General features: G+C 39.3%; 1 protein-coding gene across 2 annotated transcripts in view; it reads left to right on the top strand.

Annotated features, from left to right (window-relative positions):
- The first annotated feature begins 5,299 nt into the window (after positions 1–5,299).
- Positions 5,300–15,055, top strand: part of LOC106877764 (active breakpoint cluster region-related protein) — an 84,270-nt gene continuing 74,514 nt past the window's right edge. For both annotated transcript variants that reach the window (XM_089353601.1, XM_089353602.1), the window contains exons 1-2: positions 5,300–5,406; positions 11,356–12,650. In XM_089353601.1, the coding sequence (XP_089209727.1) occupies positions 12,426–12,650 (225 nt within the window). In that variant the 5' untranslated portion in view covers positions 5,300–5,406; positions 11,356–12,425. The remainder of the gene's footprint in view (positions 5,407–11,355; positions 12,651–15,055) is intronic.

Raw genomic sequence — 15,055 nt, 5'->3', positions numbered from 1 at the left:
ATTTATTATTATTATTATTATTATTATTATTATTATTATTATTATTATTATTATTATTATTATTATTAATAGATAACCATGTAATGCAGTCTTAGGTGACTACAGAAGAAAATATGGAATTTTGATGGCTGGAATGTCATTGATCATCAGTACTGTTCAGATATATTTAAAAAGAAAAACAAAGATATCTTTACAAATATATTTGTAAATTTTTCTTACACAATATAGGCGCAGGAGTGGCTGTGTGGTAAGTAGCTTGCTTACCAACCACATGGTACCGGGTTCAGTCCCACTGCGTGGCACCTTGGGCAAGTGTCTTCTACTATAGCCTCGGGCTGACCAAAGCCTTGTGAGTGAATTTGGTAGACGGAAACTGAAAGAAGCCCGTCGTATATATGTATATATATGTATGTGTGTGTGTGTGTTTGTCTGTCTGTGTTTGTCCCCCTAGCATTGCTTGACAACCGATGCTGGTGTGTTTATGTCCCCGTAACTTAGCGGTTCGGCAAAAGAGACCGATAGAATAAGTACTAGGCTTACAAAGAATAAGTCCCGGGGTCGATATGCTCGACTAAAAAGGCGGTGCTCCAGCATGTCCGCAGTCAAATGACTGAAACAAGTAAAAGAGTAAAATAAAAAACAAAGAATAACAGCAATCGAAATTTATTACTGTAAAGTTAATAAAAATAATCTATTCAAAATTCGTTATGTACAGCAGAAGCATTATTAGATTAAAATAGTAATGTAAGTATCATTGTTAGTGCCAACACATCATGGAAAACCAAATTAACAGCGGCATTCGTCTGGAGAAAAGATCTTTTATGGACGTAGTGTGTTGAATATCATAAAAATATATTGACAGCAATCGAAAATCGCCCAGCACCAGATAACAACCGCTTAAGTTGTTATCTGAGATGGAGAATACTAAGCTGATCAATATGTGGATAGAACTGGAGTTAAGGCAGTTTAATAACATTTCGATAAGTGATGCAACCAGTTTAAACAATTTTAGGCTTTTTTGCAACAACATAAACAGTGATAACAACATGCGTGCGCACATGTTTACAACGTGATGTGAAAAAAAAAAACATTGAAAACAGTAGTTTTTACCTGTGTAACCAGAATGACAGAGAGGTTCTACAAAACCAAACTGTAAGTAAAAACAGTGGTCTTGCAGGTGTGACGTCTATGTGAAGCGAATCATTCTCTCTTTGTCTTAGGAGAATGTCCCAAAAATAGCAAGGAGCAAGGCTACGTATTTGTGCAAACTGAAAAATGGTGTGAGTTTCCATTTGCCCTCAAAAGGACATGAAAGAAACCCTATTTGTTGTGTAGGGAGAGGTACCCGCCATTCAAAGCAGTAAGGCCTATGAGGTTCTCTTTTGGTGTTAAGAACCGAAAACAGAGGGAAGGGGTAACTGGGAATTATGAATTTCACAACCACCTCTGTGTTTTGCTCCAATATTTAGGCCATTGAAATACAGGATGATGATTAGGGATATTACTCTTAAAATAGCAAGAAGAGATATGTGGTTGGGTGAGCGTCAGGGTGGACTTACATGTCCTAATGACTCCCAAAAGACCGGAGAACTATACTGGACTGTGACCAGTTGATGAAGTGGCAACGAATGGCATAAAATTGATAGTACAGGACAAAATGTCCTGCTGCTATAGCTGTAGTAGCAAAGTATATGTGGGCATTTTGCTCCGAAGAGCTGAAAAAGCAGAAAAAAATAGAAAGCAGCGGGATGCATTAGGCCCCAGTCTCTGGAACTCCATCAGTTACACTTCCAGAGGTTGCCGTCCTGTAGCATTACCAATTGCACTACTAGTTGGAGCTTTGAGGGAGGCCGGAACACCCACTCGCTCTCGGTTCTGAAAGCAAAAGATGACGAAGCCCCTTCCCTGTAGCACTATATTCTGTCTTGTGATAAAGAAGAAATGGTGGGAGAGTGGGTAATGAAAGAGACAAACTACCGAAGAGGTCATTAAAGGATAACAAAAGCATTAAAAAAGGATTCCACAGAAGCAAAATGAACATAAGGGATAAATAATCAAAAAGCTCAAGGTCCGATCCAACAATTTCTCAATGGTTGCTGAAGGGCTTCGTTTAGAAAACAAAATATTAACGGGTGAGCTAAATAATTCACAAGACTAATTTGGAATGGACAATGCGTGGATGTGTGAGAAGCTGGATCCCAGTCTAATCGTAAGATAAGCAATTTTTTGTAATCAAATGCTGTATTTAAATAGAGCCACGATGTGAATCATCTCTGGCTCACTCCGATACTCGAATCGCTCACCGGCCTTCTCAGGACAAAAGATTATTGGTGTCTGGGACGAAGTGGAAGAGCAGGGTGAAAAGGACCAGAGTTGTGGAAGGGTCTGACCCAAAACTAGGTGGCGGCGAATTGGCAGAATCGTTAGAGAATCGGAAAAATACCTTGTGTGATTTGTTCCGGGTCCAAACCCCGACGAGGTCAACTTTGCCTTACCTCCCTCAGGGGTCAATTAGAGTACCAGTTAAGTACTAAGGTCAATATAATCGACTTGCACCCTTCCCTCAAAATCGCTGGTCATGTGCCAAAATTAGAAAGAATTATTATTATTATTGTTGTTGCTGTTGTTGTTTTTATTTGTAATCTTTTATTTATTTTGCTGATAGAAAACTGACGAGTGAGCATACGTCTAACAAGTCGAGCAGTTTAACGGATGGTTAGACTGTCACACCGCAGAGATCAGTTGTTTAAAATGTAAACCCAGCACTCCATACGCTTTATAGAAATGAGTAGTTTGATAATCAGCTAGATGGTAATATAGTGTAACTAAGAAGAGAGAGACATATGGGTTACACTTTATTGTTCAGTTGCAACCTGCATACAATAGGACTCCTCGATCACGTGGGACCAAGGACTACACTTCAACTGCACCACCTGATCCTTGGGTGGCCTTAGCGAAGTTCACATTCTTGAAAGCATTTAACTAGATCCCTCATTCCTAATTTGTCATTCGGTCACTTCTGGTTCCCTTTTTGTCCGAGGATTTCCTGCAGATGTCCAACCTGGGTATCAATTGAATATTTCCCTTCCAGCCCGAGAGAAACATGCAAAGGATTCGGGTAGTGCCTCTACATCTCTGAGTAATTTAGGCATTTTGTTTTTAAATTCAAAATCGCAGCTAGCTACGAAAGGTCCTCAGTATCCTCTTCAGGACAGGATTTGAAAGGTGAGAAAATTTTCTATTGGAAGACCTAGGATTAGGCCCAGAACGAAATGATTAGACAATATCTATAGTCTCAGTTGGTCACGTCTCAAAAAAAAAAAACTATTGTCCCTGAAAGGTTGTTTTTTTTTCATATATATTTACTACGGATTGCTTGAAGCTAAGTTTCTTCTTACACCTCGATCTCTGGATCTTACATTTATATATATATATATATATATATATATATATATATATATATAGATATAGATATAGATATAGATATAGATATAGATATAGATATGGACAGACAGACAGACAGACAGACAGACAGACAGACAGACAGACAGATAGATAGGTAGATAGATAGATAGATAGATAGATACTTTCTTTATTAGCCACATAGGGCTGAACACAGAAGAAATAAATACAATGTAGAGTTTTTTCTTTTCGGGGGGAGGGGGGGCGAAAACAACGTAAAAACAAACAAAAGTAGGGACAACGATCAAAAGGAATCGAAATCGTTTGGGATATATACAAAAAGATCAAAATAATACAAAAAGTTCCCAAGAAATGGGGAGGTTTATCCGTGGAAAGAAAAACCTACGAAAAGACCACAGTAACCTCGGGCAATAATGTCACATGTTAACAGATTTATTTACAAGAAACTCTCTGTTTGAAATATTTTCCGTTTCATAGGACCATGCTCCAGTTGGCTTCGTCATCCTTGCTACATTTACCCATCTTTTTTTTTGAAACATTCGCTAGACAAAACTTGCCTCTCTACTCTAACCATTCTTCTCAAGTGATACTTGAAAAAGTTGATGAGAGAATGACCAGAGGGAAAGTGTTTGTCTCTAATCCTTTCAGACACGTCCACCAGATAGATAGATAGATAGATAGAGAGAGAGAGAGAGAGAGAGAGAGAGAGAGAGAGAGAGAGAGAGAGAGAGGGAGAGAGAGAGAGAGATGGATGGGTGGATGGATGGATGGATGGATGGACGGATAGATAGATAGGTTTCTTTATTAGCCACACAGGGCTCAACACAGAGGGGACAAAATACAAATGTAGAGTTTTTTCTTTTCGAGGGGGGCGAAAACAAAGCAGAAAAAAAACAAAAGTGGGGACAACGATGAAAAAAAATACATCGCAAAACGTTTGGGGTATTTACAAAATATACGAAATAATACAGAAAATTCCCAATAAATGGGGAGGTTATCCGTGGAAAGAAAAACCTACGAAAAGACCACGGTAACCTCGGTCCTTAGTGTCACAGTTTGTTAAATAAAATTTCTTTTATTTATGCAAGAAACGTAAGTAACTCTCTGTTTACAAAATTTTAAAACGTTTTATAGAATCATGGTCAAGGTGGCTTCGTCATTCATACGTACCATCCTTGCTACATGTATCCATCTTTTTTTTTTGAAACATTCGCTAGACAAAACTTGCCTCTCTACTCTCACCATTCTTTTCAAGTGATACTTGAAAAAGTTGATGAGAGAATGACCAGAGGGTAAGTGTTTGTCTCTAATCCTTTCAGACACGTCCACCAGATAGATAGATAGATAGATAGAGAGAGAGAGAGAGAGAGAGAGAGAGAGAGAGAGAGAGAGAGAGAGAGAGAGAGAGAGAGAGAGAGAGATGGATGGATGGATGGATGGATGGATGGATAGATAGATAGATAGATAGATAGATAGATAGATAAATAGATAGATAGATAGATAGATATGTATTGTATATTGTATGTATATCGTATGCAAGAATATATACTATGTATATTTTTGTATATAATCTACTCAATTGAATATTTGATTGTGAAAGAAATTTTTGAAAAGAGATATCTACAAGCAGATGCCTCATTAAACTTTTGTTGCTTTCCGTCCTTTTCCGAATTTAGAAGATCCTGGAATGTTCTGACCATATTTGTAAAATAAATGAATCAATAAAGAAGAAACAGAGAAAGAGCAATATTGTTGTCCTTCGAAAGAGTCATGCTATTTTGTTAATAAAGTGGAACAGTACTAGCTCAGTGACTTCTTTCATACTTACAGACTAATCACGTGACTTTCCAATCACGGGGAATTTCATAACCACGTGACCAATGTGGTGTCAAATTTGCAATAGACGTCTCAGTGCGTTCCATGGTGTCGCTTTTCGTTTTAAAAAGAAAAACAGAATAGTCCGTTACTGCGCTGACTAGGCTGGTAAGTTGATATCTCACTTGAACTGTACTTTCTTAACCTACTGTGTGGTCGGCAAGAGGACGAATTATTTGATCCATTATGGCTTATCTATAATTGATGCATAATTCTAGGGAATTATGGATCGATTTCTGTGGAAAAAAAATCTGTTCAGTAACCAGTTCAACATGTAGATTTTTAAGTGTACGCTAGCAGAGTGAGAGAGAGGGAGAGAGAGGGAGAGAGGAGGAAGGAGATGGAGATGTTAATACGTAAACATTCACAAAGGTCTTATGTTTGTTATAGAAATCAATATGTACTGTATGAAACCAATAATGGTGTCTGCAGCTGTAAAGTTTTGTAGTTCTATATTAAATGACTTACATTATTTAGTACTAGCTCCAATGCAACTTTGCAATGGGAGTTCAAATTTCGCTGCAGTCGTCATCATATTTTGCTCGTCCTTCGATTGTTTTACTCATTTTTACAAGTCAAACACGAACTGTACCGATGTTTATCTCTATTTTCGGCTGAGTAGCTTGAAATGGATGAATGACAAATTCTTCGGCGCTGGTCTAGTACAGTTTGTTTTCTTTGCAGGAGAAATAGATCTCAGTACCACGAACTAATGAAACACTCGTTACTCCACCTTACTACAATAGTTAGATATAAATAAATATCATTTTGTGATATCAAGTTGGATGACTTACCTGCAGATCCACGCAGCCTTGCCACATGATATATATATATATATATATATATATATATATATATATATATAGTTGGTCTAACAGCTGACTATATTTGACCTTGTCAACTGAGCCAATCAACAATGATTCTGTTGGTCATACTGAGGTTGATTATACACAGACATGCTTCATTTATCCATACTTTATGAAATATGTACACGTAAATCAACATGGACTTATTAACATCAGCAAAACATTGTTATATCTGATAGGTGAAATTCGAAACAAAACTAACTGCCTACGGACCACACCCATCTCACGTGCCTATCACATCAAACCATCGTACCGTGTGTTGTGCTGGCAGCGCAATTTTTCCCGTCCAACCCAATTTCCCAATTCTGGTATTTTCCAATATTTGATTTGGTTTTTTACACTCTTCCTTCAACGAATTATCTGCCACTATCTCCAACAATACCCGATTCTTTGCGGATAGCACTACCCTTTGTTCCTCTTACAATAAACTGCCCTCATTTCACGAATAGAAACCTCCCGAAACACCCTCCGATGTGTCATGACAGATTTTCCTTCAAAGACACGATCAAAACACATATCAAGAAAATAACTCATCAAACCTAAATCTAAATATGAACAACATGCCATAAGAACCCTTAAGATTACTGCATATGTCTGGTGTTACCGTCAGTGAGGATCTCACATGTTGTTGGCACTCCGTCGCTTACGACGTCGAGGGTTCCAGTTGATCCGATCAACGGAACAGCCTGCTCGTGAAATTAACGTGCAAGTGGCTGAGAACTCCACAGATACATGTACTCTTAACGTAGTTCTCGGGGATATTCAGTGTGACACAGTGTGACAAGACTGACCCTTTGAATTACAGGCACAACAGAAACAGGAAGTAAGAGTGAGAGAAAGTTGTGGTGAAAGAGTACAGCAGGGTTCGCCACCATCCTCTGCCGGAGCCTCGTGGAGCTTTAGGTGTTTTCGTTCAATAAACACTCACAACGCCCGGTCTGGGAATCGAAACCGCGAGTTCGCTGCCCTAACCACTGGCCATTGCGCCTCCACGAGAATCTCACATAGCGATCTCTCATCTTTAACTCACGTTATAGCAAAGTGTTCGGCTGCTACCCATGTCAGTCCATTCATGAGGCACTACATCCACCAGGGTTTTGTAGACCTTATCCCCGATTCTGCAGTATCCATAGTACCTGCTGTTCTTCGATTCCGCCCTGGTCTGACCTTAGTACCAGCTAGCAAAACCTTTGGGTCACATGCCTCTTGGTACAGCAACACCTCCCCAGAACAGGTTACCATGAACACTCGCTTCAGTCTGCTGATGAGGTGACCCATCACAACTCCCAACTGTAGTGCAAAACTTGCTCCTGTCTCCAACTTTTTTCAACGCATGAGAAACTTAGATTTTACTGACTTGAAGTTCAATCAGCTTTACAAGGGCTTTCCCGTCCCCTACGACATTCTTGTCACAACCAGGTCAACTATAAAGACCCTGATTGAAGGGTTCAGGATATCAGACTTGATGAGAGGCTGTGCCATTCCTCAGACGACTTTACTTGCATATTGATAGTAAGTTCGAAAAAATATTAAAATGCTACCCGTCTCGAACTATTGTTGCTCTGTTGTTTCAGATTCAGCAGAGACTCTCGGGCTGAAGCCGTTGAAGTAGTCCAGGAACGGTCTGGAACATGGTGCTTGTTCAATGCCTCTTCTATTTGCTTGTGGGGTATGAATCCATAGACATTGGCAATGCCCAGCCAGTCAGACACCACCCAGAAACAATACTTTAGAATATCTTACTTTAATACTGAGTAACGGGAGGACTCTAAACTGACTGATGTTCTTCGATCTTTTTTCTTTGGAACGCACTCTTCTTTTTCAACCTTTCACTGACAAACCCCCTTACCTTTCTTCTATATCATCTCGGGATCCTTTAAAGCCTTCATAGTACCCTTAGGCAGCTCTTGTCTACTTAATAAAGTAATCTACTCGTTACTGAAGATGAACTTGTGCTTGCTTTCTTGACAAACTTGTAGACCTCTTTCCAAATGAGCTGCTTTCCATCAAACTCTAGAGTCGGTATTGGAAGATTGATCAAAGATGTGCTGTGGCCGAGGTCATAGTCCCTAGATACACTTTCGAAGGTGTCTCTGAAGTGTGTGTATATCACAATTGGAATGGTGCGTTTCGGCCCAGCAGCTGTTTCATAAATTTATAAGGGTTTGTTAAACTGCAGCTCTTCTGTCGCCGTCTCTGACACCAGTCAGCCCTTCTTCTAGGTCATAAGTTTTTTTTTGCAGATGATACTTTGCAGCTCTGTGAGAAGTCTCTTCTATTCATATTTTACCCCTTTGAACTACCGCCTAAAGCTCTTAAGCTCACTGTGGAGGTGGGTCTTATTGGCTCTGTTGCTCACAATGTTTCTCTAATTTCTTCTCCACCAATCCTACCCTTTCAACTGTTCGGCTGATGATGGTAGTCATTATCTGGGACCGACAATCAGCATTTCCTTTAGTCGTTACTTCCAGGTTGAATCAAGATTCATTTTTTTATCAAATTCGACCTACTCCTTCTCCATGTTAGCTTGGGACCACTTTACTCAGTTATGTTCTGTTTCTCTGTGTTAGTCTGAGGTTAGCAACACCAAAAGGTTTTGAGAACTATGGCCTGATTTCGGACCTAGTTCCTCCTACGTCACAACAGAGAAGGTTCCTATATGCTGTGACTCTTGTACCATCTGCATGCATTTCATCTTGGCCTGGTGGATCTTCAGGCAACGAAGATTCTGACATATCTTTCTGCAACACATTTCAAATTTACCATTCATTCTTTGTTGTTCTACGATCCCATCTTTCTACCTCTCAAGAATCCCTGGGGTTATCTTTCCTTAGGTTGATCGGTAGCTTATTGTAGGCTCTCCATCATATAAGGTACAGGTGAGTCTACTAATCTTCACTGTCCGTTGTTCCGCTATCTATCGCCACCCCGTTCTTGGTAATAAATCAACCTGGTTCTTGTAGTCACTGATTAGTCCATACAGGTTTTCTCATACATCAATGTCTGATGCGCTTAGACATTTCATTAGTGATGGAACCTGTTATCATTGTACATTTTGGATACCTCAACAATCAGACAACCCGACTCAGAAGACACATCCGGAGTTAATTAAGACCCAGCTTCCGTCCAGAAAACCCTGTCTTATCTAAGACTCATGCATCCTTGATTCACAACCACGTTGGAACAATTCCAGTTGACTCGGGAACAAACTTGATGGCATTCATCCGACTGGCTTTCTACCAACTGATTCCCTGTGGTGCCTAACATATACGTACGCACACGCACACGCACACATACACATACATACACGCACACACATACATATATCTGAAATATATATTTTATATGCTGTATGTTTGGCAAATCATTTTACCAATAAGAAACACGCACCGGCTTTAATTTACATATAATTATTAGTCAATAGTTAACTATTTAACCATTTACCCAATCGATTGTTGATTAATCGCTCGATCAAACGATCAATCAATCAACCAGCTAGTTTGTCAGTCTTCTAATTTCCGTTCGAGACCTCAAGTCCTCGTTTTCCAGGTCCGTCTCGAAAAAGTGAGATTGACCTGATATATAAGTGTAGACAGAACTCTTCGTCAGCTTAGGGAGGCAAACTCTTATCTAGGAGGACAAACCTTTATTTCATACCTCTGTTGCCTTATAGCTGCACCCGCCTATGGGGAGGGATTCGGGATTAAACTCTGCGGGCAAATCTATTGTTGGATTCCTTTAGGCTGCCTGACATCTTGAATTTTATTCTGGCAGTATCTACGACAACACATGTCAAGATGCGTTGGTTCTTCTCCTCCCTACATCAATGACGAAGAGAGGAATGACCTGTTACATGGGCAACAAATGATCTTTTATACTAACTCTGTTCAGTCTTAAGTATTGTAATCATTAAATAATGATCTTTTATACTAACTCTGTTCAGTCTTAAGTATCTTCAGTCTTAAGTATTGTAAAGAAACCCAGTACATACTGTAAAGTGGATGATTTTGAGAAGAACACCCTACCGTAGAAACCATATCATAATAGACATTGGAGCTAGAGGCTTGTCGGATTCTATCAATCCATCCAACACATGCCGGCATGGAAGACGGACATTAAATGATGTGTGTGTGGGGGTCGGGGGTGTGGTATATAGTCACATTGTAGAGTATATTTAAATATACTTTACAAGAGAAAAGTCTACCTGATGTAGAACTCAATACATTCGGTAGAGTAGATACATGTGTTTATTATATTAAACGCTGAAAGTCTACTCTGAGTCTTGCCCATTATCTCTTTACCTACTACACAGGGGTAAATAATCCAGGACGAAACTCTGACTAGACTATAAAAGTTTTTCACCCCCCACACACACACACATGCATGCACCCCCCCCACACACACACACACATGCATGCCCCCCCCACACACACACACAAAGCATATATACATACACCCACACACAATGTACACATACTGAATCTTTTGTCAATGTAGAACTGTGAAAGACAAATACAGTAATCACTCGCCATATTGCGGTCCACCTATCGCGCCCTCAGTACATCGCGGATATTTCCGGTTAATATATGTAAGTTCATATCGCGGACTCCTCAGTATATCGCGGGTTTCTGCGGCCGTTGGATATTCGTTTCTTTTTAGATTTTAATTATTTCTGTGGTATAAAAATAAACATTTTCACGCCTAGAAGTTAATAAACTAATACATAAAAATAGAGTACAGCACTGCTTTTGTATAACACATTAGTTAAAATATATTAAAAGAAAATACGTGGTGTACCGTAGATGAGTAAACAAAGAATCGCACATACGGTATGGAAAATGAAACTTGGGAGGCGAATGTGAGGTGTTATTTTGCATTTATAATAAAATTAATATATACAAATTATAAACGTAAATTTTAAAAATATACAGTACAGTACTGTTTCTACTTCGCGGATTTTCCCCTATCGCGGGATGTTCTGCAATAGTCGAGGGATTACTGTAATAAGTAATAAAATTTGATAAACCCGCGAATTCGAATAAAAATCTCATGATATTTGTTCCGATAGAGTTTCAAAGATGCTCTCTTGTAACTCTTGCCATTATAATTGCAATGTACTATAACGATATTAGCTAAAATAAAATATAATTGACCAAAATAAAACATGTCCGCTTTTCGATATATTTTTCAGATGCAGCAATTTTTTCATTTCAATCAACCGCGGCAGCTGACCAAGAAACGGCTGGAATAGGCGCTGAGACTTGTGTTATTTTAATTATCAGCTGTATCAGTAACAGCACAAATAATCGGTAGTAGCCACCCAAGTTCAGTTAAAACGGTACCAAAAATCATAAAACAACAGCAAAACAGCAAAGCAAGATAACCATAGAAGAAAGACGAGGACGACGAGAGAACAAAACAGCAAGAATGGCCAAATTAGCAACGGCTGTTGAAACTGGAAAATGTGAAATATTCTGTAACAAAATTAGTAACAAGTTATAATGTTAAGGGAAACAGCCATAGAAGAAAAAAAACGGTGTAACGAAATAAACAGATACATTAATTATAGCAGCAGTAGCAGCTGCAAGGAAGTGCAAGAAGGTGCATAATAACTATATCAACAATAAACAAAGAATATAATTAGCAACGGCAGAAATACGTCGGCAGTAGCTATACCAGCAGCAGCTGCAGCAACAAGAGTTAACACAGCAACTTGTGATAACAACAATATCAACGGAAACATAAATAGCTAAAAAATAATAATAATAATAATAAACGGGGCATGTTAGCAACATCGACAACATCGCAACATCGATAACATCGCAACATCGATAAGATCGCAACATCGATAAGATCGCAGCATCGATAAGATCGCAACAACGATAACATCGCAACGGTAACAACATCAACACCAAAAAAATAATCAGCAATATCGTTTTAACAGTAGTACCAAAAGCAATAGTAAAAGTTACAATGGTAACGTTAGATATATAACATTATCAACATTGTGGGCAACGACATCTGCAGCAATACTAGCAACAATAGAAACATTATCTTAACAACAGCATTATCAAAAGCTAAATTAGCACAAACAAAATCTCATCGACTACAGTAGCAAAAACTGCACCATTAGTTACATATTTAAACAGTAACGTTATCAATAGCCATATTATCTACTGACAGAAATTCAACCAGTGTGGTATTAACAACAACAATACCAACACATATAACACATCCTGTAGAGAAAAAATAGCAGCAACAATGGCGCGGCAGCCTGACGTGCCGATCGAATCATGCTGTCACCCGACAGACAGTAGTCTTAAAACTCATTTTGCTGAAGTTCCTGATCCGGAATGTGAATGGTATGGCAGAGCCAATTTGATGGAAGTAAATTATGATGACACCAACATAGACCCGCTGACACTAGAGTGTGTCTTGCGTGACAAGGGTGAATACGAGACTCTAGATATGTACATAGCTGAAGCGGTGAGTTATTATTTCTGTTTAGGTTTTGTATTTTTTAACAATTAGAGTGAGGTGTGATTTAAAGCAGATTTGGTTGCTGTTTCTAGCACATTGATTAATTACACTGACATGTGATAGTGATGTTCTTAGTCTTAGAAGCAGTTATATTACGTTACAGTCACGAATTTTAAGACTCATAGGATGGGGAATCTGGTTTCCTTGGCGTGTAAGTGACTAAGATCTCATCATTCCCCCTGAGGAAGATGCTAGTCCGTCGCAGGGCTGTTCATTTACAGCCGAATGGACTGGAGCGACGTGAAATGAAGTGTTTTCCTCAAGAACACAAAGCGTCGCCTGGTCCGCGAATCGAAGCCATAATATTGCGATCCTGAGTGTAACATCCTAACCACAAGATCTATCATCGATGAAGTTTCAGTTAGTTATGATCCCGTCATTTTTTTCTTTTTTCCTTTTCTTTCCATGACTACATTGTCCAATGTGTGACTCTATGACAGTGGTGTGGAGGCGCAATGGCCCAGTGGTTAGGGCAGCGGACTCGCGGTCATAGGATCGCGGTTTCGATTCCCAGACCGGGCGTTGTGAGTGTTTATTGAGCGAAAACACCTAAACTTCCTGTTTCTGTTGTGCCTGTTATTCAAAGGGTCAGCCTTGTCACGCTGAATATCCCCGAGAACTACGTTAAGGGTACATGTGTCTGTGGAGTGCTCAGCCACTTGCTAGTTAATTTCACGAGCAGGCTGTTTCGTTGATCGGATCAACTGGAACCCTCGACGTCGTAAGCGACGGAGTGCCGACAACAACATGACAGTGGTTCCCAGCCTTTTTATTTAAATGAATTTTCCTACGGCCCCCTCTTAATATGCATATCCTTATATATATATATATATAGTGAGATAGGCCGGTTTATGGAACCAGCAGTGTTTGGAGTCAGCAGTGTTTGGTAAAGCTAAACCCCCTATGAGCGAGAAACCCAGGGCAACTCCATTATAATAATAACTGCTCTATATCTTAGAGTGTGCATTATTTATATTATTTACAATTGACGGATATTTGTCCTTATCTTGTTTGTTGTTAACACAACGTTTCGGCTGATATACCCTCCAGCCTTCATCAGGTGTTTTGGGGAAAATTTTGAACCTGAGTTCTCATTCCTAAGGTATTTTTCGATATTGTTGTTATTATTATTATCATTATTATGATTATTATTATTATTATTATTATTATTATCATTCAGGTCACTGCCTGGAATCAAACTCGGAATCTTGGGGTTAGTAGCCCGGGCTCTTAACCATTACGCCATATGCCCGTGGGCAATTATGGAGTGAATTTTAGGGTTTGTAAATCTAATATTCTCTTATACTTCTTTAATACCGGCTCCCATATGCTGTTCATATCTGCATTCGGTCTGTAGATGGTGAAATGGTGAAGACACGCCAGATTAAGAAGTTTATGAAACTCAAAGGTCAGAGAAGGTAGACTGAAGACCATCGCCCACCCGTGAAAGCAGTAATTAATGTAAGTCTAGAAAGCTCTGAAGAAGCAGTACTAAACAAAAGTCTCAACTTTGCAACAACCATCAAGCGCATTGCATACTCGGACATAATAGCCCCTATTGAAGAGATAGCCATAAAGATATCAAAGGCTCAGGGAGATGAACTAAGGTGGAAGGTGAGACAGGTACTGGAAAAAGCAAAACTTCCCAAACCAAACATCACTAAGGAAGAAACGTTCGCTATCAAAAGGCTACATAGTGACAATTCCATCATAATACTTCCAGCGGACAAGGGAAATGCTACAGCGGTGATGAACAAGTCTGACTACTCGGAAAAACTGTCAAGTCTAATAAGAGATGGTAGCTACAGCAAAGTAAAGAAAGACCCTACTTTAAAAACAGAGGTGAAGTTGTCACAGATCTTGATCAGGAACAAGGATCACTTTACACCAATGAAGTACAGACAACTGACTCAACACTACAGTAAACTACTCAGTGCCTAAAACATGGAGCAATGAATATAAGTAGTGATCATGATACCCACCACGAAGAAATGATCAAGCTCATTAAGCAACAACTAGCCCAAAAGCATATTCTCCACTCCAATTAGGCAGAAAAGAGAGGATGAAACCGATAAACTGTCCACAGTCTGTCTACCCTATGTGAAAGGCTTCTCCGAAAAGATACAAAAGATATGCGGCCCATATGACATCAGGACAGAATTCAAAAGTAATACAACACTTCGTAAATATCTCCGAGTAAAACCACCAATAGAAGAGAATATGACTATGAACTGCGTGTACTCCGTCCCATGCAGCTGTGGTAGGTTATACAAAGGCGAAACATTTCGCCTCCTCAAAATAAGGGTAGAGGAACATTGCAAAGCTGTGACACGGGGAGATATTGATAAATC

Source organism: Octopus bimaculoides, chromosome 6 (genome assembly GCF_046866305.1).
Source record: "Octopus bimaculoides isolate indiv1 chromosome 6, ASM4686630v1, whole genome shotgun sequence".
NCBI classification, from domain to species: domain Eukaryota; kingdom Metazoa; phylum Mollusca; class Cephalopoda; order Octopoda; family Octopodidae; genus Octopus; species Octopus bimaculoides.
The sequence above is the reverse complement of the archived record's forward strand: the minus strand, read 5'-3'. Positions and strand labels throughout refer to the sequence as shown.